The sequence below is a fragment of the Astatotilapia calliptera genome, chromosome 2 (assembly GCF_964374335.1).
Source record: "Astatotilapia calliptera chromosome 2, fAstCal68.1, whole genome shotgun sequence".
Classification (NCBI taxonomy): Eukaryota; Metazoa; Chordata; class Actinopteri; order Cichliformes; family Cichlidae; genus Astatotilapia; species Astatotilapia calliptera.
Window position 1 is genome coordinate 14,400,213 of NC_137423.1, and position 23,801 is coordinate 14,424,013.

Sequence of the window (23,801 nt, forward strand, 5' to 3'; positions counted from 1 at the left end):
CATAAAGTGTAAGAACATTTAGTGGACGAGACTCATTCACTTTAGATAAAAGACAAAAAAAAATGAAATGTGTGACGACTCGTACATCTGGAAAGAAGACCAGTGGCTTCCTGCTGTTACGCCTGCAGTGTTTTCATAACTGCTTCTTCTTCTCTAGTTCATTTTAAAGTTTGCCTTCAAAGCGATCGGCTCCCCTTATCTCCTCTTGTGATTGTGATTTTAGAAAGCTGATGTCAACTTGCACAGAAAACTTTATAAAGTCTGGCTTTTGTGGGATTTTGAGTGAATATGTGTGAGAGGCACACTGACGATGTGTTTCCTGACCAGAAATAAAAGATTGTCTGATTTGGTGGGTTTTTTATGATTTATTAATGTCTGAATGTGTTTTCATTCCCTCCTTCTGAAAGCTTTTTGTGCTCGGTGTGTGCCAGTTTTTCAAAGTGATGAATTTGAAAGGCAAATAACGTGTCCTGAGTGGTGGAAAGAACAGCTGTTTTGACCTCCAGTCAATTCTAATTGTTCAGCTTGATTTAATATTTGCTTAAGTGCTGCATAGTAACGAAGACAGTTGTCCTTCAGCTGCAGGACCATGTCGTCAGATCCATCTGGAGTGTCCTTTAGAGAGGACCTAAGTTCCTGTGGTGTCAAAGCAGCCATAGTTAATATTAGTTATGTGAGCGGCTCAGCGGGTGATTCCTTTCTTTGTCCTTCCTTCATTATAATATTCATCCTGTGGACATAAAGCAACAGAGGAGTCAAAAAAATATTGGGGAACTTTGACTGCTTGTGAAACAAAACATTACACATAGATTCATAAACCTGTAGATATGCACATGCAGATATAAAGGGATTACCATTAATGAAGAAATCATTCAAGCCCTACAAGGAGGTCAGACTAGAGGTAATAATCCAACATGGTGTAGAAAGCTGCCTGCCTTCATTGTGGTTTATTAATAATCAAACACAAAGGTTGGACATGAGCACATCAGGCTCTGATCCACCACAGCGGCACAGGTTTGCTGCTCGCTGCCGTCTCTTTGGTATTTTGGTGTCTGTCAGCTCGACGGCAGCTGAGTGGGCATGGAAGCTCGCAGAGAAGCTCCGCGATCTTGCTCCAACCAGATCGAGAAGTGGGTGAAAAGGTGGAGCTTAAAGCTGATTCAACACAGACCGTAGCATGCTTTTAAGATGACAGTATGATATTGATTTATGTAGAATCTCAAAAGGCCAAAAATTAATGCCGAGGCTGTATTTGTAGCACGAGAACTTCTCTAATAAATGCATGAATTATGTTTTTATTCTTATGAATTCTCTGATTGATACTGTAACAATACAGTAACAGTACTGCATTATCCCCTGGCTATGTGGCACTGGGTAAAACCAGTGTTTGACATGTTGAGATGTTGCAGCAGTCAAACAAAAAAAATCTGTTGAACGTTGAACTTTTTCCTTTTGCAAGATAATTTATTATTATTTAATTAGTTTAGTTCCACTCTGAGAAATGAGAGTGCTCTGAACTGAGCTGTTAAACAAAGATACTAGATAACCTGCAATACACACACACGCGGGGGGGGGGGAATCAGGTAACTAAGCAACAGAGAGGACACGAGCATGTCAGAACACACCAACAAAACAAAGTGCTGAACTGGTGTAAAGAAGAAAGTTGCGGTTGGTTTGAAGGGCTGCAGAAGAAAGTGTCTGTCTCCAAAAGAACGGCAGCACGGCGGTGGAGGGATGATGACCTGAGTGCACCAAGTATTCTAGAGTCAGCGTGAGGCCGTCTGTCCCACAGCTAAAGCTCGGACCAACCCGAACAAAGATCCAAGCTCAGCAGCACATCTCCACTAGAACGGCTGAAACAGGAAAGAACGGAGCTGCTGCAGTGAATAAATGGTAAATGGCCTGCATTTTGTATAGCGCTTTACTTAGTCCCTAAGGACACCAAAGCGCTTTACACTACATTCAGTCATTCACCTATTCACACACACACACATTCACACACTGGTGATGGCAAGCTACATTGTAGCCACAGCTACCCTGGGGCGAACTGACAGAGGTGAGGCTGCCGGACACTGGCGCCACCGGGCCCTCTGACCACCACCAGTAGACAACGGGTGAAGTGTCTTGCCCAGCCTCGGTCCGACCGAGACTGTCAAACCAGCAACCTTCCGATTACAAGACGAACTGCCAACTCTTGAGCCACAATCGCCCCATGTGGGGTCTAGTGGTCCAAAGTCCAGGCCTCAGCATGTGCATGAATAAATGTTGCAAAACTCAAAGAGCTGAAGCTACACTGTGAAGAAGAGCGGACCAAAACTCCTGCACAGCGATGAGAGAGACTGATGACGTCACACAGGAACCATCACTGTGAGTTACTGCTGCTGAAGGAGGATCTCTAGCTGTTGGGTCACGGGGTGGACAGTAGTTAAAGAGCTTTGGCAGTGAGGACATTTGTGTCTCTGTCCACCTGTGCCACAAAGAATCTTTTCAAATCTATAGTCAGTCTAATGTTGGTGAATAAACCATTCGCTGTACAATCCAGCTCCGTGCAATAACAAGACAAATATTCGGCCTCAACATGAGAGCAGAGCTTCTGCCTGAGGCAGCGACGGGTAAGCGTCAGCTCCCTCGAGTCCATCAGAGGAACGAGAAGTTCATACTTTGGGGTGTTGCGTAGCAGCAGGGATGTGTGCTCTCTGTAGGAGGTGCACCAGCTTTCATTGATTACTCTGGCAAAGCTTAAGTGGTGCACGCTGCAGGTCTCTGATGATGATGATGCATCAGGTCTCCAGAACGTCTCATTTGCAGCTCTCCAAATTTCAGCTATTTCCCCAGATCAGGACTTTGGGCAACAGCATTTACTGTACAAGAACACAAGACTAGAAAAACATGTCACACATGTCTGTCAGAACCCCATGCTCACTGGAGCATCGTCCTTTCTGAGGAACAAATATTATCAGTCAGTATTTTATGACTTAAATGCTCCAAGAAATTCAGCAGACAGAGTTTAACATTTGGGGAATTCCAGCCATAATTTAAGAAAACAACAAAGAAGTGTTTCATTGCTAAAGTTTGAACTACATCACAAATGCAAAGATGATTTTGTCTTTAACCTTTGTGAGGTGACAGTTTTAGCACCATGTTGGCCGTGCATGAAACTAAATGCTTCAGTAATTATCATGTTACCAGCTCCTCATTAAAATAGCCACATGTGAATGTGCTGTAATGTGGATCACATCATTTCTTCTAAATCAGGAAAACTCACTTTTCCCACAGTGTGAACAGTAAGGAGAAAATGAGCTCTGCTTCCTGCAGTCACAGTCGTCTGAAGAACTCAGATACTCGATAAAGATGCTGTTCTGTGCACGAGTGAAACGGTGGAAGGAGCAGTTTCACATTAGTTTTACCCACATTTCTTTGGCATGAGGTGAAGTCTGAAGGCCTCTCTGGACTGAGCCAATGAAATGACACAGAATGATGGATTAATGTGGGCCAGTCACACTGAGGTAAGATGTGGACAGAGTCTGCAGTCTGCAGTCTGCAGCTGCCGCTCCTATCCTGCTTCTCCTCCATCACCTCTATTTGTTCAGTCTATTCTGGAGAATGTCCTGGGACTGCTGCTTTTTTTTTTCTTTACTCTGTCTGCTTGTGCAATCAAACTCAACGTTTGATTGCACTTTTCTGGGGCCTCCGTGGTTTGTGACACTGCTCCACATTGATCGATTTCGCGACACTTTCTATTTATGTCTCCCCTTTATTAATCTTCTCAGTGACTCAGGCAGTTTCTCTGGGCTCAGTGAATACTGTCTGGGAATCCCTTTGGCATTATGTGCACTCAATATCAGAACTTAAAAAGCATCAGCAGACATTAATCCCCAGGCAGGAGACTCCTCTACAACACAAAGCAACCTCCCAAAGTCTTGCAGTAAAAATCAGCAGGAATTTGTTTCAGTAGCAGTGAATTTCATTCTGTTCTACTTTAGAGGCTTCCTCTCCGAAACTGATAGATTATAACACTGGAATCAGTCCAGCAAACACAATTTAATGCATATTTTTATGCTTCAGGTCTGTTTTCCTGTGTTAATACATATACGCATGCATAACGTTCAGAATCAGAGAGATTTTATTAAGCCCAGAGGGAAGTCAAGTAAGTTAAGTCATCGTCCTTGATGCATTTGAAAACTTTGTCAGACTGCTCATGTGGACGCTCCATGCTGACCACACTTGTAGTTTTCCTGCTGATGATGAGAGCTCCGCCTCCTTAGAACTGGAGCGTAACCAGCCACGTTGAGGTTGTTTGTTCGGATGGATGGGTGCAGAGGGGGGGGAGGCGACTCGCTGATGTGCAAAGCCATCTATGTGGATTTAGTCATGTGGTGTGTTTTGTGATGTGAGCCCCCCCTCTGTGAATTATATTGTCTGAGTTGTAGGTTTGCATTCCTCACCATGAAATCGATGTTTCTGTGACTCCAGGAGTTACTTATTTGGGAGATTGTCATGTTTCTCTGTGCAGGATGCTGATTAGCTCTGAGGTATTTGCATTTTTGGATTTTACTTGGATGGATGATTGGAGTTGCAGTTCTCTGTTCAGTCCAGAACAGAAAACGTAAATTACTCTATGAATGACCTCCTTTTCAGGATGTTAATATGAATAATATGTTGAAGACGTGTGAAGCATTTTTTAATCCATGTGTAGTTTCTTTCTAATTGCCAGATGAGACTAAATTTGAAAAAGAGAGGAGTGTTTATGATTGAGTGAAATTTCCAGCAGGCCGTCAGAGCTGCTGCTGCTGCTGCTGCTGCTGCTGCGTGTCATGATTCGAAGCAAAGACGCTGTTTGATTGTTTGACTGGAACTGAAACTTTCACGTTATTTCAAGGTGTTTGTTCTGCATGCAGCCAGGTGCTATCTGATGGGTTAGCATCCACAGAGTCCATCTGAGCGTATATTGAAGCTGATTGGTCAGAGCCTAACCAGTTGAGCCTGAGGTAGAGATGGATTGATTGTGATATTTGATGGCTGAGCATATGATGTGTATGATAGGATGGGTGGTGGAAGGGTGAAAAAACCATAAAACAAGTTCAGGGAATTTAAAGTTCCATGAAGTGATGAAGGAGATTCTGTAGAAACAATAATGTGTCATCTGCATATCGACTGATCTAATATTATGTGTTTAATGTTCAAGTTAATTTGACTGCTGTTTAATTCTACTCATATTTGTCCACATCAACAAAACAAAACATAAGTTGTGGATGGTTTTCTCTCTCTCTAAGTTTCTCATCTCCCTCATATGTTGGGTTTTGAGTATGACCCACAATATTCTCAGTATTGTGCCTGAATGCAAACCATGTAACAATCAACGAGCACAACAGCTGAACATGAAACAGCTGGGAAGTCAGCTGGGAATTTTCAAGAGGTACGCTTTTACTTCATAAACTCATAAAACTGTCAAAAAATAGTAAAGGGTGGGAATATCACTACACCCATAACTGCATTGGTAATGTCAGGTACTTTCCTGGAGTCAGAAACAAAGAAGCTTCCACCTTAATCTTCCGCAGTGAGTGTTTTGAACGTCTCCCCTCACATGTGCTTCAAAACAAGTAAAGACCTGAAAGTGAAAGTGTGTGTGTGTGTGTGTGTGTGTGTGTGTGTGTGTGTGTGTGTGTGTGTGTGTGTGTGTGTGTGTGTGTGTGTGTCTGTGCTGCATATTAATTACAAATTTCAACCCTTCTCTGCATGTTAGAAGAGAAATTTATTTTTCATTACAAATAATAATTTTCATAAATAAGTCCTTTAAAATGACATTTTGAAGTTTTGTGTAGTTGCACAGTTGTGGATAATTGTTGTGCTTTCAGCATAAACTGACCGTGTTACATGCCCAAGCTGTGACTCCCAATTACACTTTTTATGATAAGTAAACAGTCAGTGAGAGTCAGTCAGTTAGTTGTCAGAGGTAGTAAATAACTCGGAGCGCTGCAAACGTACTGCAAACTCCTTTGCTTCAGTGCAGGGGAGCCAGAGTCATTAAACGCTAGCACAGTATTGTTTTAGTAGATCATGCAGTATCTTTTCCTGATTTTCTGTTTCACCATCATGTCGGCACACATGCTCAACATTTAAGCGACACTCGGATATGATTCCACACCTTCTGTGACTCAAAGTCTTCTGTGGGTGACTTTAATCGCCAGGCTGGTCTGTGGGCATCTCTCTGCTGGTGGACCAAACAAAATCAGGCTCATGTACACTTGGTCAAAACATGTTGCCTGGCAACCCAACCCGGTGTTTGACTGCGACTGTCGCCAGTTTGAACTTTGCCAGGAGCCTTCAGCAGATGGATGCAGTTTATTACTAAGAAAGTGTTATCATCACTCTGTCAGTATGTAAATAAGATGCTTCAAGAATTCTGCCCCACGTATCATCACGTGGCACGCTGAGTACATTATACTGAGTCTGCTGTGTGTTCCTGTTATGAGAACTTGGCTGTTGGCTGCTCACCATTAGAAGGGAATTCTTTTCAGTGTTGCATAATTTTATATTATATATTTGTGAGAACCTACACAAACCTCTGAGGCACCAAAATAAAACCTCTGGATATATATTTTTTTTTTATACCAGAAGTCCTGATTTGAACCTTACCGTTACACCACGCCTCCAAGGTAAACACTTTATATGCCAGTTTCCGAGAAAGCTGGCAGGTCGGAGCAGCATGGAGAACTTCCTTTGGTTTTTTTTGTGAAAAATAAGCAGACATGAGAGCGCGAAGAACCACAGCTCCTCTGACAAGTTGGTGCTGACAACGATCACTTTCCCACTCTCCAAAAATGGAGCTCAACTCCGTTTGTTTTCTCCATCCATGCGCTCCACTATCCCACTTCAAAAAACAAGTTTTATGACTCCTAAAATGATGACAGCCCACATCTTACAGTCCACAAGGCCCTTGGTGATGTCACACCCTAAACTGAAACGGTGAACAGGGTTAACACTGAACCTGGTAAACATCAGCATGATGATGTGGGCATTATCATCGTGTACCGGTACATTACCATAAAGCCTCACTTTGTCCCAGAGTCTCCTTATGCCGTGTTTGGTGGAATAATTCATGGATTCAGTCTGTCCCACGCTCCACTGTCTGAGGAGCCATTTGTTCTCCTTTCAATCACACGGTCAGCTAAAGCTTTGAATCTAAAACTTTAGGACTTACACACTTCCTGTTCCTTCCTTCCTGGCATACCTGTCAGGGCGTCCTCACCCCTTCACCCGGTCTGTGGGCGGAGACGAGGACGTGCGATGGGTCACATGTGGTAACATCAGCTTAGACCTGGCCCCAGGTGCAACCCATTTCCAGATGGCCTGCAAGAAGAGGCCAATGAATGATTGATAATTGGGAGGAAACGGCCTACCAAACCAGCTGATGTAAAGTAGCTGAGCTCATATTTGATTGCCTGAAGCCTGTTTCCTCGCCTTTGGGATGCGTTTATGTGGGAAGCTGCCAGAATCACGCCTCGCACCTTCGGGAAATCGTTATGAGACAATTAGCCTGAAATGACTTGCAGGGCTTTTTATTCCACATTAGCACTGACGGCTGACTGATGGCTCATGCTGCTCTGTCACTAATTTGAGTTTGAATCACACAACGTTTGAATTAGTCAGTGACTCTTATTATGGTGGGGAGCTGATGCCTTAGTTCAGGACTGTGACTCAGTCTGAAATGGTCTCTGTGTTCTTACTTATTTAAAAGTGCATTTTGTAACACGTGACCTTTGGCGACCTACATTTGGTAGGTTTATCTTACTTGCAGCTGAAAGGAGGAAGTTATTTAGAGCTCAGTCTGGTTTGTTTCACTGTGCTGCTGACAGTGAAGTAAACTCACTGAGCGGTCTTTGTGTTTCAATAAATACAAATGATAATATTAACATTTGTGCTGAATGAAAACAGAGTTTTACGGAGATGCTTTTCTGTTTTAAGACATTTTATGAAGTAAGTGCAAACCTGAAGGCACTTTTCATGTTTAAACCAAAACCATGGAGTGTCCAGAGATTTGCTCTGTGATCAGAAAGAGGTTGTCGAAGTGAGCCACTGAGGATTTATTTGAAGGTATTTTGGTTTGTTTTACAGTAGAAATGACTACGTGAACGCCTGCCTAAGGTGAAGTTTTCCACCTGTGTTAATCTTTTTCACTCTTTTTATTTTGTGGGTTCCCACAGTGACTGAGACTGGTTCACTCCCACCATCACGGCTGCCCAGGGAGAACTCCTCATAGTTAATTCATGTCGTCTGCTTGTCGTGGTCCTGGCTCTTTTAACCAGTATTTTATATTCGTGGGCTTCTGTTTAAATGAATGTCTGTTTGTTTGTGGTCTCGATTTTCACCTTTGTGTATTCCCTCTGTGTTTCCTGCCATGCTTAGGTTAGTCTGCACTTCTCTGTTAATTATTGCTCCTCACTTTACCGTCTTCAGTTTTATTTCCTCGCTGTGGCGATTGTCCACACCGGTGTTAACGTGTTAGCCCAATCAGCTTTTGTATATTCAGAGCTCCAGCTCTCGCCTTGCTCTTTGTGATGTCTGTTATTATTTCCCAGCAGTTTTTATCTCCAGTGTGTCTTCTGTTTATATCTGTGGACTCTTTCTTTGCCTAAATAAAGGTTTCGGGTCCACATTCCTGCACACATGACACTGGTCTGATTACCCAATCAAACCTTCACTTTGGAGCCAGTATTGCTTAGCAAAATAAAGAGGTGTAGCCAGTGGCACCAGAGCTGCTAAACTCATCACACCCAGGAAGTTCAGGAGAAAACGGACCTCGTTACCGATGCCATTAATCTGGACTGCTGCTCGGCTGTGTCTGCATGCAGTCTGTGTTGCGCTTTCATTTATCCGGGGCCAAATTAACCCTTCCCCACCGGGGAAAGCAGAGGATTCATTGAGAAGGACTCAGTAGTGATGATGTCTTAACATAATCACACAGAGTGGGCGTCCCAGGCCTCCTGACCGTTTCTATCTCCAGGCAGATTTCACACAGACTGCGTGGGCCTTTTCTATTCTGATGTTGGGTTGGTTCGTGGACTCTTATTGTCCTTCTCTGCCTCCTCCGTTGGTCACACATCATTACCTATCCCATTCAGGCAGACCGCGTCATTGCATTATGTTCAGGCAATCATCCTCCGACTTTAGACGAGCTTTATGGCTGTGAAATGTGCTCAGTTATTCTTGGCCCTTGATTATATTATTACACTGAAAATATCCTCTATTATTTCCAGCAAACTGGATTTTTCGAAGGTACTTCTAATTTATAACCCATTTATGAAACTCACATCTGTGATTTCACAAGGCTTAAGTGAAGTTTTACATCAACTATATTCAGTAATTACAAAATTTATCACATTAGTGTTGATTGATCATTCAATTAAAAACAGACCTGGACTTTTCTCTTAATTTAGCTTCTTTCTCTGCATTATTTAAAGCTTTGGCAGCTCTACCGGTCAGTGAAGCAGTAACAGATGATGAGTCATCATCATGAAAACAGGTGCATGAGGGCAAGGCACACTTCTTTTAGTTGTGTACGATGCGTCAGGACCGTCAGGTTAATATAACGGCAGTGCATGTGTTACAGCATGTCAGAGGACTGTAATCAATGATGGCAGTCAAATTATTCGACCATTGTTAAAAATTGAAATATTTGTTGTGAAAGGGCCTCTCATTCTCTGTCTGGAGCAAGCTCCTCCCACTTCAAACCAACGTTCTTCTGATTGGCTGTCCCTCATGACTTCATACAGATCCAAAGGTAGAAAAGGAGCTACTGGAGCTACTGGAGCTCAGCAGGTCATCTACTGAAGGTGGGTTGTTCCATCCCTGGCTGCTCCAGTCTGCATGCCAAAGTACCCTCGGGCAAGAAGGAACCCAGAGCTGCTCTCAGAGCGTGAATGTGTAAATGAGCCATGTTGTACAAAGTGCTGTAGAAAAGTGCTCCAAACAGAGCTTCATCGTCAGAGACCAACGCATGAGTTTACAAACTGATTGTTAGTCTGACATGTCTAATTACTGTCAAAGACATCTGAACACACTTTCTTCTGTGTATGAGTGCATTTTTCAGAGTTGCCGGTGGACAAAAGCAGCAGACGTACCTGAAACATGGGCCGCTAATCAGAGGTCTGCTGTCAGAATCACAGCAACAGGCCAAACTACTGTTACTATGGTTACAGGCAGGCTCATCTGCAGGAGGTTTGGAGGTTTTGGTTTTTCTAACAGAGAACATACCAAGTCTCCGGGTGGTCCAGCACGTACTGTAGGAGCCAATTGGCTTAAAATTGTTTCAAAGCTGGATAGTCTACGTCTGCATGGAGGCGACGGAGTCACAGCCAGACTGTGGGTTTGGACAGTCAGCAAATTTTGATCTCAGAGGCCATTTGTCTCTTTGCATGCCTAAAATTGATCAAGCTTTATTGAACCTGAGCATGAGTAACCGCCTTGAACTAAGACCAATTTCTGTGCAAGTTGTCAATCTTTCCAAACAGCTTTCATGCCTGTCCGGTTTCAGAGCATGAATTACAAAGTCAAGCATTGGTCCCCGTCCTGGTGTTTCTGCAAAGAGAGCTCCTGCCAGTCATCTGTCAGTCCAATTGCTGAACCTGACGTGAAAGCACTGATGCTGCATCGCATATGAGCCGAGGAAAATGAGCGCAGGCAGCACTGCGACGCAGTTGGCTAAAAATTTTGCTCGAAGCCTAAAAGAATGGCGTTAGTGGACGGCACGCAGCCTTGGGGAGACGTGTTCAGGATACATGATGAGACCAGTTGTTGTTGAGGAACAGTTTGGATTTCAAAGCGCCTGGAAGTTGAATTTAAAATGACCTTTCATTTGTAGCCCTACTCCCTTTTAAATGAACTGGAGGGATTTTCAGTGTAAATTCGGTCTAGCTTTAAAAACAGTGTTGAAGTGGACGACTGCCATTGTGCTGATTAAAGGTGCGCCGTTGGGAAAGATGTGAATAGATGTGTGAACACACACGAGGAGGATTTTTAAGGAAGGGTGTTTCTGCATGATCGAGACAAATAAACCTGTGTGTGTGTGTGTGTGTGTGTGTGTGTGTGTGTGTGTGTGTGTCTGAATGATTGCAGTGATCATGATGGTGTTTGCTTCTCTTGTGTGTTCTGCAGTTCGTCTGATTCAGGTGGTGTTTTTTTCTCCTGTGGAATCTTAAATTGTTCCTGTTTTTCGTGGTTTTTATCTGTTTTGTGAGGAAAATTTATCTCAAAGTTCTCCACTGGGTCTGATTATAAACAGTATTCAGTCAGACACCTTCAAACCTTTTCGATTTTCTGAAACTGAAATTCTGTGTAGCAAACTGTGATGACTGAAACAATGTATTTCTCTGCTCTGCAGCTCTGCAGCTGAAACACTTGACAGAGTTACTTGACATTTCCAATCACGATGTTAGCGACACTCAGAAAGCTTGGAGGAGCTTAATTTATCTGTGCAAACAATCCACTGAACTCTGTGCCGCTATCACCCATCATCACAGCCAGAAATATCCTGATGATGCATCGCTGTAAATGTCAGGTGCAGTCAGGTCGTCACCGCGCTTCTTTTATTTCAGTGCTTCAGGTTTCTGATCACAGACAATAGAAACTGATTATTATAAATATATATTAGTGCTTTCATTCTGGGCCCTGCGACAGACTGGTGTTTGTTTTTTTTTTATTTGTAGCAGAAACACACACCAGTCTCAGCAGTTGAAATAAGTGGGCTGAAATAAATGCAAAATGAGCTTAAAATCTGATAAAACATCAACAATATGAAGGTCTCCATCCATTTGTGAGGCTCCAGCACAGAGCAACATGGATTCTCAGGAACAGCAGTGATGAAATTATGTAAATGACAAGTGTTATTGACAAACTGCGAGATGCTCATCAGTGGAACATGCTGGAGTTTCTGGCTTCTCGTTCATTAAAACAGGTGCTTTGGTCTTTACAATCCTAAACCAACCACAGATTTGTATAAGACCAAGGTTGTCCTTCTAACGTGTCTAACATTCACTCATCCATCTGTCAATACATACTTCCACCCATCTGTATATCCATCCTCTGGCCACTTACTTCACTTCTTCTCAGGGGACACTGAGGTGTTCCCAAGCCAGTACCAGTCATGTCCAAAACACCAGTATCAGCTCTGAGCTCCTTCCAAATGAGCAAAGTGCTCATCTTACATCTGCTGCTTGTATCTGTGATCTCATTCTTTATATATCTCACTTTATATTGTAAGGCAGACCCTACAATAATACATACAAGAGAAAAACTTAACAATCACATGACCCCCTATGAGCAAGCACGTTGGCGACAGCGGGAAGGAAAAACTCCCTTTAAACAGGAAGAAACCTCCAGGATGAACCAAGCTCAGGGCGGCCATATGAAGCGATGGGGTGTCATAAAACCAGAATTTTCCCTAATTAACCGGTTTGAGCCCCTCATGACTATAAAGAAAACAAAAATGTAATAAAGGAAGTTCTTTGCTGTCACACTTGACTGTCTGTCACTTACAATGTTCGTCTGTCTGCATATACGGGAATAGCCCCCAGCTGAGGCTGCCGGAGCTGTCACAAACACTTCACCGCGCTTTCAGCTCTGACAGCCGCGCTTGGAAAGCACATTGTGTTTCCTACCTTTCTGCTGCTTCTCGTCTGCACTCCTTTATGCTTTAAACGCGTTTCATTGGTGAGGTAAAGATAACAGAACTTAATTAGGCCCAAACTTCGGTCTCACAACTCAGAAACCAAAACCTGTCGTTCAGAAGTAAACCTCAGTAGCTGCAGCCACACTTAAAAGACCCATCAGAGCAAAGAAAATAATCTCGAGTCCAGCGGAGAGATCGCCGCTATCAGACCCTGACTGAGCAGCACACAGGCAGCTGTTGGTTGGAAATTGGAGGCCATCCTCGCTGTTTACACACTCTTCTTGTGTGTGTGCGTAAACTTGTGGCCACGCTTGGATGAGCAGAACAGAGAAAACGGGTTTGGATGGACAGGGTGGGGTGTGAGGCTGAAATGGCATTTGAGAGCAGACAATGGAGTCTTTTTCTCACTGTTATAATAAAATAATGTGAAACAATATGCTTTTAGAGACAGCGCTCTCAGAGGAGCATGGTATGTTTAGATGATGTTAAAGAAGAATTATTTTTAGGAGCCTGCTGTAAAGGACTAACTCCTGATTAAATTTGGGCTGAGCCGCAACTTTGCACTGTTTAACGAGAAAGCCAGAACATGGGAATATGTATGTCTGAAACCAAAATCCTGACGACTGAAAACTACAAAGATGGCAGCTTCCACATAGATGACAATGAGAGGTCAAGAACTTTATTTTAATGATAAATTTTTAATTATCAGTGAGATCATTATCCAGTGATTATTCATCAACAATTATCATTATTGCCAAAGAAGAATCGCAATGGCTAAAGCAATGATGAAGTCATCTGATAAAGTCTTCGAATCTAAGGACGTTTCTCGGCCAATAAAATAAAAAAGGCTGTAGTACAGTTTTATTTTCTCTATGCTCACCTATAGCTGTGAAAGCTGAAAAAAGAAAACCGGACAATCGATGAATCAGGGCTTCTGAAACTTAGACAGATTTTATCAGTACCATGGACGCCCGAAGGACCAACAAATCAATGGAGAGGCAAATAATGAAGATACGGCTCCCACCAGGGAGGCAAATGCCGCTTGACCGATTCTTGAGAGTATTTCCGCCGTTGTTGCCAGCGATGGTCACTACTAAGATCTCAGTCATTAAGCTCTTTAAAAACTCATTAAAAACAGTTTCTTTATTTTTAAAGGAAAGTTATTGAGTAGATTTTGGTGAACTCTGATTAAAATAAACATCTCACATCCTGACATGGAGGAAAACCTAAAAGTAATGAAAATGAATGAGCTGAAAGTCTAAATAAGTGATAATCATTTCAGGTATCTCGGTTCAGATGATCAGTGTCTATTGGTTGCACAGCCGCTAATGCACCGCGAGCATCGTCATCGTGGAAATTTGTCAAAGCCAGAGCGCCGTGTCTCTGGAGGAAGTTCAGTTTGGAGATGAAATCACTGATTCACATGTTCTCACGTCTCCCTTCTTCTTCTTCTCTGAAATTCCCCGTGGATGTGGCCAGGACTTCCTGCTCCCTCCATCTTTAATTTTCATCTCTCTGACAGAGACCTCAGAGTCCCGCTGGATGTCTCACCCAGAAATAAATTTAGCTTGTTTCCTGACACTGTGTCCTCAGATGAACATGAACTTTCTAGAGAAGCATTTAAATGATGCATCAAGCCTGGCTGCTGCACTTCAGAGACCACTGTGCACTCGGCCCCACTCAGATTCTTTGTTCATTTTATTTGTTGATAATATTTTGTAAATGCTCTCTTTAATATTGTGTAAATGTGTGGCACAGAGAACAGAAAAAAAGGTTTTGGTGTGTTTTTATGCTGTGTAGACGAGCTGCGTCACCAGCGTCACCACACCCTGTGGCATTTCTGCAGATTTGATTGCATCAGCTGCGGTCAGGTGGTGAGGAGGGGAAATGACTGCGAGCAGGTGGAACTAACAAAACAATCTCTGAACCGGTTCTGTCGGCCCACCTCAGTTGACTCGACAGATCCCGTGCACGCTGTCACGTGGCATTGCTTGACACAGTAAGAGTCGGGCAGCTTCAGCTCTGAGAGGACCTCAGTGAAGACTTCTGAGAGCTCAGTCCAGCTCTCACTAACAGTCAGCTCCATGCAGCCAATCAGTGACAGCTCATTTAGTTCAGCCACATGATATGGTATCCCCTATAGCTGTAAAAGAATTTTTTTTATACGTGTGTGTTCATATTTCAAAGGTTTGGCTCTCCAGCTGTCACTCACCAGAGTCAGACCAACTGAGAATATCAAGCTCAGAGCCAAGAATGTGCAAAAACATTATTTATGTGCATTTAGTCTTCACGAGGAGTAAGAGAAACCAGATGTTCGGTCATGGATGATGGAGGTATTTCCCCGCTCATCTGTCCCCTCTGAGCTCCTAATTGAGGCTGCTCTGTGCTGATTACCTAGCATACCCAGCATTACCCAGCTTAACTCAGGTCAAAGTTCACGTTACCTGATGTCTTTCATCCTTCAAACCCACTGCTCCACAGCTTCTCTGTTTGTCTTTCTCAGTCTCTCTTCTTCAACAGCAGAAAGCCCTTTTTGTACGTCTGCAGAATCGTTGAGGAGCAGCAGAGGAAATTCCTGCCTTTGCCGTCTGTTTTTAAGCACATTTGCTTTCAAAGGACATCGGCTGTGTTCTTTCCAAACCCTTTACCTTATAACGTACTTGGATGAGACATTACACTCAATCTGAAGAAGTCACAGCTTAATTAAGCGCGTTTTGACGAGTGATCAGGAGCCGGGTTACTGTGTGTGATGCTGGGGTGTAGCCTTCTGTCAGGTGTGTAGTCACAGTCCCAAACAAGACACAGATGCAGGTGTCCTGATGTGTGTTTGCCTCCCAGCAGCTGGCCTTCATTCTTGCTTCTCATCCTGAAGACGTCGTCCATCCTAAAAACTGATGGACAGTGATGGCTATTTAACCCTTACTGGTGTTGTCACCTTGATGTCCCCCATCATCAAGTGACCACTGAAAACACGTGTTTGTCCAAACTGTGCATTTATTAAATCAGCGAAGATGCTCAGGCGAGAACCAATGTTCCATCAGACAGAACAGAACAACCACTCCACACACTGATTGGGGTTGGGCGTTAGGGTTAAATAGGCGGGACATCAGCCTTTAGAACTGCAGAAGCCACTTGGATGAGAGCTGAAAGGGCCTGACAAACCTGAAGAAGTGCAGTTTTCTTCATGCTACCTTGACCTGGAACACTGAGAACCTACACAGACGTCCTCTTGGGTTCAGACTCAGAGACTAAACAGTATTGAGTGTGGTCCCGTGCTGACCTTGAACAAGTTCAAGACATGAACAAGACATGCTCCTATCAGCACGGTATAAATATCACAGGGTTATCACATATTTCATCCATCTGTTGGATTAGCTGCACTTCACTGTCACTTTTTAAAATAATGGCTTCAAGAGCAGGCTGTCCTCAGCTGTGTGTGTATCCCCAGGTATGGGTCAGGTGTGTGTCCTAATGTGCTAATGTGATTGCTGCACCGTCCCTTTTTTATGGAGCGAGCTCTGTGTGAGAACAGCTGTAAACCTGGTGACAGGTGGATCGTCATATGATTTACTCAAACTTTACTCCCACTTTAGAAAAAAACTATGATATAACAACAACAGTGTTGTGCTTGGAAATGTTGAACCTCTTAGTTTAAGTGTCAAAGCGTCAGTTCGCTGAAAGTTTGCTGTGGAAGTTTGTGTTTAAGGTTTTGACAGTGGAGTTTAAATCCTAAATAAAATCCTTTTCATCGGACGGTGTGGCCTAATTGTTCATTAAGGAGCAGACCACCAGCAGTTGTAGCGAGTGAACATGACTCTAGCTAATGATCAGTAAGTGTGTGCGCCCAGCACTGCTCTAGCTTCTGCAGCTGATCCATTAATTATAAAAGCAAAATGAGCCGAGACTCTCACCAAAGCCAATATTTGCACAGCGACTTTCGTACCTGTCGCCATGTTAGAAGCCAGGTGATACTGCCATAATGAGCGTATCAATGTCTCATTTAGGGGAAAGGTGTACGTGACAAACTTGACGTGAAGGATTATTGTGAAGCCTCTTGATTATTTCTTGGTAACGATGCTTCTGTTGAGAAGTCAGCGTTCCCGTTTGATCTGATTAGTGCACTGGCATCACGGATCAAAGAACAAGCCTCATTTGCACACTATCACTTTGCCTTTGAACCTCGGATGCTGAGAGGGAAATCATTTGGCAGACGGGGACAGGTTTCTGAATTCAGCACAGAGGCTCATGTTTGCATGTTACCGATAATGTGGACAGTACATAAAAGCCACAGATAAACATCTCTAAACGTCACTTTCTCCTGTAGAAATTTGCATTTTCTCATGTGGGGAGATGTTGCCCGCCCAGCCATGTCAGTCGCTGTCGTTCATTGTGTTTTCCCACCTCCCCGCCAGGCTGTGAGCTGTGAGAGAGACAGCAAACCTCAGAAGGATTGCTGTGATGCATTACCGATGTCAAACAAGTGTGAGTTTAAAGAGTCGCTTTCTGAGATCTCTCAAACCACAGAAGTGGCTCCAGGAGCTTCGATTCATAACTCACGCTGGCTGGACCCGAGACATTTTCTAGAGGTTATACGCGTGCGGGGGCGAAAATGCAACGCCTGCAGTTTTAGCCTGTATTATTTATCATATCATATTCCCCATGTTGGATACTGAATACGCAACATGTCAGTTCTGTATCTATGACCAAAGACGTCTCGGTTATCGCTGGAAGATGAGCTTTGTCAAACAGGCGAGTGTGTTTTTGTGTTTATGCTCCTGATGATGACAGTTTAACCTCAGTAAATGCTGTTTGTTGTGTTTTGGAGAGAAGTGATTTGTGTCCGGGTTTCTGTGGATTATACAAAGATCGTTCGCCTGCTTTGACCTTTTTGTGTCTCAGGCTCAGCACAGCTCGACCCCAGGAGGTGGAAATGGGGTCTTTCAAACAGGCTGTGTATGAAAGTTGATATAGAAAATCAGAGCACAGCTTTGAGGTGCAGCAGCGACGCTGGAGCCAGGACATGAGCACCTCTGCCATGAATAGCATGAATCCGCCAAACACTGAAAGCACTTTGATTTAGGCCCCTTTGTTACTAAAAGGGCTTTGACGCAGCGGGGGCAGACTCGGGACCTCTGAGGATCTCTAACCAGGACGTTAGCATCAGATCCCTGTGTGGTCCTGTGGGCTGCACATAGCTAGAAGGGCCTGGAAGCTTTTAGACCTTCTGTGTCGCTGTTTTTATTACTTTCAGACTGAATTCTCTGTTTTATCTCTTTCTTTGTAAAATCCCATGCGGTTGGTACACCTGTGCAGGTTTCTGATTGGTCACCTGCTGCTGCAGACTTTATTTATTTTGCTTCTGCTCGATAGGATGCACTCACACTTTGGTTTGTTGATCTTCATTCGACTATCCTGTGCTACAAAGCCAGACTAGTGTATTACTGAGCTGTGTGAGCTTTCTGCTTCTTAAAGGGTTTCTCTTTTTACCTGGCTAGATTACCATGGTAACTGGTGCTGAACTGATCACCTGGTTGGCAGCAGGTCATGTTCAGAGGTTCTGTTTAAAGCTAGCTGGAAGCACCACGTCATCACTGATTCTTGTTTTAAGAGCGTCGAATCATCACCATGAAACATGATCACACATAGTGTCCGTGATTCGAGCAGGGGGCGCTCACAGGGACCACTTAAAGCTGAAGAAGGGTCACGTGACCTGTGAAATGCCCGTTTTACGCCTCCCCTCGACCTGCAGCAGTGTTGTGCAGATGAATGGTTTCACAGAAGACGATTGCACTGCATTGGTTTCAGTGCTTCTTTCACGCTCATTTATCAAACCCAAATGACAAAATGTCTGCTGCGAACTTTGGTGACGATTCAAACTGATCAGATAGGTACAGCATAAATGTGTCCACCTTTGTTTCTGAGTGTGCAGATGCTTCTGGCTCTCAGCTTCTGCTCCATACTGTTTTACCTGCAGGGGAGTTTGTTCCTCGCTGTGACTCCCGAGTCTCTTTTTGTTGTTGTGAAACGTATCCATGCATCCTGAAGCCTCTCCGAGTGCTTATGTAGGTGGAAGCAATCAGTGCAGCAGAGGAAGAGACCTCTGCTTTTAAATACACAGGATATCATCACTGCTGCACCTGGCTGCTTGTTCGGGTTCAGCAAGCTACCTTGGAGATGGAAATAAATCTCATTTGCATCTGAATGTTTTCAGTGACATCCTCTTAGCCAGAGACACCAAACAAGAACAGGTAAATCCATCTTTACCTGAATGGAGCTTTTACAGCTAATGACTAGCTCCAGAGGCTGAACTTAATGAGCCGACGCAAGCAGGGAGCAGGGCTGATTTCTTGTTGCTCCACCGCGTGGTGCAGGCTGATGAAAGAAAGATTGTAATATTGTCTGTAATAAATGCCACATGAGGGGTCACTCTGCAGTTTTAACTCTCTCTCACATAAAATGAGAGCTGACAGCCTCTCTGTATCCTGCCTGATGAGTTCTGACACCTTTGCAAATATCAATAAACATTACAGCAGTGTTTTCCAAGGGTAGCTACGCAGGCAGAGACCACCCTGGCTAACTTCTTTTACTGTAAGGCGCCTGAAATGTGACAGAATCCTCTCAGTTCAGAATCCTAGCAGGCTTTTAGACTTAAACTGACATGGTGTTGTTTTATCTCCCTGCAGCGATAGCATGCCAAAGCGGATGGCCCTGATCTGCTTCCTGTCTCTGGTCATGCTGATGAGCATCTTTGGAAACCTGTTGGTCATGGTGGCCGTCTGCAAGGACAGACAACTCAGGTGGGAACGACCTTCTTCTTAAAGGCGCTTCTGTGTAATTGGCTGATGTGCATGAGAGTAAATCAGCAACAGTCAGAGCAGCACTTTTTTTTTTCACTGCCTGTTTCTTATTTAAATATTTTTTTGATTCCTGGTAATGGTTATTGTTGGATCTTTAGCGGATTCAGTTTTTTCTTAGCTGCTTTAGATGTGAATCCCTCCCTGTGTTCCATCCTCATGTGATGAGTCTGTGTTACGTTCACGTCTGTGTTTAGTGATCTCACTTCCTTTATTTTGATAGTGTTCCTTGTGCCTTAGTTTTGCTTCCTCGTGTCATCCTGTGATTTGGTTCAGTTGTGTCTCGTTCTCCCTGCTGTCTCTTCTTCCTCCAGCTCCCCTCTGTGTGTATTAATGTTTGCTGTCACTCCTTCTCCTTCTTCAGTGTGTGATGTGTATGTGCTATTTTCTCCTTTATGGACTTTGTGTTTGCCTCCACGGTCTGTAACATCTACAGAATCATGGCAGAAACTGCTTCTTCGTGTGTGTCTGTATTTTCTAAAGTGGTTTCCACCATTGCAGCTCTGATCTTCATGAAGCAAAGGAGAAGGGTGTATGAAAAGTGAAGGAATTAGAGGCGGAGTCAGAGGGTCAGGCTGAGGATGGAGGGTCATGTGGGAGCTGCTGTCACCTCAGTGCTTCAGTCCTCCGTCTTCACCTCGCCCTTCTCTTTGTCCCTCTCTCTGTCTGACGTCTCTCATCTTTCTTTCTTTGCCCCCCTCATGACCTTTGACTCATGGGATGTAGTGTGTGTGTGTGTGTGTGTGTGTGTGTGTGTGTGTGTGTGTGTGTGTGTGTGTGTGTGTGTGTGTGTGTGGCATGTTGAAGTCAGTGAGTGACGGCATGTCTGCTGTGATGTCTTACGTTGCTGAGGTGAGAACATTTATGTCTTTGTTCTTTTGTCCACTGGGAAATGCTCAGTGGGGACGTCCCTCTGGTGAACGTGGGCGATAAAGTAAATAGGAACTCTTTGCACATCATTTACAGGAATCATGAGTATCCCAGGTAGGAACAGCTGTTAGATTACCAGTGGTGAGATCAGTCACTGTGACGGTGGTCGTGCCTGTCGGTCTGTAAAGGCTCACATACAGTTGGTGTGTGATTTGTGTGGTTTTGGGTTTATATGTGGGACAAGTGCTTATGCAAACCAAAAACTGTAAACAAAAGATGGACAGTGTCACATCTCCCATTATTTTCTGCAGCCTAACATTAATCAGTCATGTTGGCTTTTTGGAGCCAGAACTGATCATATTTGGAGGATGCTGAGCTCAGTAACATCCAGATAAAATCATTGAATCTCACTGTGCCCCAAAAAGTCTTGGACAATAATGTTAGTACAGTGACCTCACAGCAGCCATGGTATTGGTCACATGATGTTATTAAAAGTGCCTCAAAAGGCTCCAACAGCGCAAACCTGGCCCAGAGGTCCAGTTCAGGAACTCCAGCCGCCTGTGTCGCCTCCACCTGTCAATAGAATCGGGGGCTGTGTGTTTTGGCAGGTACGCGTTGGCTTCGTTTTTCAGACCTGGAGGCTGACACCTGACAGCGAGAGAAGAGAGTCACTGTGAGACAGACGAACAGTAGCTTACGTTCAAATATTTCTGTCCTGATGGGAGTTTAAAAGAGTTTAAAGTGAAAGTGAATCATACAGCAGTCATCAGATCTCAACTCAGTTAAACAATGATGAGTAGATTATTAATTAATGAATTAATTTTTATGTAGGGCTGGGCGATATGGCCTAAAATCCATATCGCGGTATAATTTGAAGCACGTGCGGTAACGATATAAATATCGCGATATATTCTTTTCTTCTGTATAACATTTTCACAAAAATCGAGAGTGTTCCTTATGTATGAATTCTGGTTGTGCTTACTGACCTCGAACAGATTTTGGCGTGCAGAAATCTGTTAAAAAATGTTTTAGTACAACTTTGGTAAGCCGCACTGCTTGATGGATTGTCAGAGCATTACGGCTGCTGTAGTGAGGAGCTTCGCGGAGTAATCTGGGTCCAAAACTCCGTCTACTTCAGGTCCCAAAGTCAAACGAACACTAAGAGTTAAAAACGGTCTAAATTCTTTCATATTTAATGAAATCATCAGCGTTGGTCCTTTACCAGGTGTAACAATTAAGTTTAACATCCATGCATCCATGAAAACAGAATTTATTAAATTTAACGGAGTTACAAGTTAACAGGAAGTTAGCTCGCTAGTTTCCACCTAAACATGACATACCATGTTCCGACTGAGAGATTTTTGTAACTAATTAAAATGTACAGCTCTGCTATCACTTCCAACATAAATGAAGACAGAAAACTAAACAGCAGTGACGTTTGCAGGGTTCCTGAAGTTGGACTACCTGGTATATAATGTTGTGCTACGTGACGTGATTGCTAGCGACGCAGCTGTGTTAGCATAACATTAGCACAGTGAAGCTGGAGGATGAACGCCAACGATTTTTCCACTCGATAAAAGTTAACGTGAGGGATTGTGGTGGTTAGGGACAAATGCAATCGCATAGCAGGATGCTATACACGGGCCAAACTTCAGTCAGGAGAACAACTGAGATTATTCATCCACAATACGAGGTTAGATATTAATATGCTGCAACAACATGGGAATAGAGCAGCTGCGAGAGAATTCAACATTAATGAATCAATGCTACGGAAGTGGAGGAAGCGCAGTTTTTGGCTTTCCCCATATTTCAAAAGTGCTTCATCTCTTTGCTATGACTGTCGCCCGGCATAATTTGTAGATGATAATGGTTGTAGCCGCTTCAACATGCGCTATCGCGGTAGAGCGGTATAGTCAAAATCTCTATCATTGGCCAAATTTATATAGTTGCTATCGTATATCGTTTATATCGCCCACCCCTATTTTTATGGTGGAAATCATTATTTTAAGGAGATGTTTTTCAGAGAATCCATGTGAATGAATAAAAAACGGTTCCAGCAGCTCATGGATGACTATCACCCGTCTGTTTGTAGTCTTGTTGTAGTCAGAGAAACTCAGATTACAGCATAATGCCCATTCCTCCTGAAGCTGCTTTTCATGTGCCTTTGTAAACGTCTTCCTCATCCCTCACTGCAGAGTCGCTCTCACTCAGTCTGGGACCAGCTTTTCCAAATTTATAATCCCAGTTACTAAATTAATGGGAACCCCCGATTCATGGTCACCTGATCCAGCCCTAACTATATGAAGGTTTGAATCTTAAAAGTAGAGATAGTGTCTGTCTCTTGAATCCAAACTGGAAGCTGCTTCCACAGAAGAGGGGCCTGAAAACTGAACCCTCTGCCTCCCATTCTACTTTTAAATACTCTAGGAACAACAAGTAAACCTGGTGCTCCTCATTAATTTGCGAGGAACAAATTAATGAGGAACACAGCCATTTGGTGATAATATAATATAAGATAACATTAGCAGCTCAATATGTCACAATCAGAATAATTTATAAATAATAAAAACTGCTGAGTAAGTCTCTGTTTCTCTCATAATCTTTCATCTGTGGTTTGAAATAACCTGAGCGCTTTATTCTCGTAACCAGTAAATCATCGAGGCAGAGGTCGGGTTTTTCCACAGCAGCCAGGTCTGTGTGAGGGAGCTCAACAGCTTAGAGGCATTTTACATGTTTACCTAATGTACAGTACACACACACACACACACACACACACACACACACACACACACACACACACACACACACACACAGTAAACACCAGCAGAGGGTGATTCAGAGGGTGGTAAAGCACTCATCATGAAACATCACACAAACAAAATCACTGTTACCACCTTTTGTTTCTCTCTGTGTGTCATGTCGAGTGTGTGAACACACACACACGCTGCAACACAGTGTGTGTGTTTATAGACACTGAGCAGCTCTGCGAGCGCTCGCTGTTATAAACGGGTCGCAGCAGAAACTTTGCTTCCACATTTCTGATTTTGTCTTTTAACATCAAAGTTTATTTACATCATTTACAAAAGTAAGAACTAAATTCATCAAATAAAATAGTTTAAGTGAAAAAGAACATGAAAGAAAAGACCTTTCCAAACGATTCATTCATTCTTTCCATTGTTTTATTTCTGCCTTTGAGATTGTCGTTAAATTATCCCTGCACTTCATTAAAGTGCTATTTGGAGTCGTGTTTTTAGTTGTAGTCATAAAATATTTGGCTGACTTAATTGAGTTTGAAATGATTTTTTCTGATTTAAATGAATGAAATAAATAACTGTGTATCCTCCAAGGATTAATTCGGTGTAATTGCTGATTTCAGGGTTTTGTGCTGTTTTTTTAAAAAAAACATTAAA

At 43.3% G+C, this 23,801-nt stretch overlaps 1 protein-coding gene across 4 annotated transcripts in view; it reads left to right on the plus strand.

Annotated features, from left to right (window-relative positions):
* The window catches only part of htr4 (5-hydroxytryptamine receptor 4), a 163,110-nt gene that overhangs the window by 70,831 nt on the left and 68,478 nt on the right, over positions 1-23,801 (plus strand). For all 4 annotated transcript variants that reach the window (XM_026185333.2, XM_080309274.1, XM_080309271.1 and 1 more), the window contains exon 3: positions 19,351-19,464. In XM_026185333.2, the coding sequence (XP_026041118.1) occupies positions 19,351-19,464 (114 nt within the window). The remainder of the gene's footprint in view (positions 1-19,350; positions 19,465-23,801) is intronic.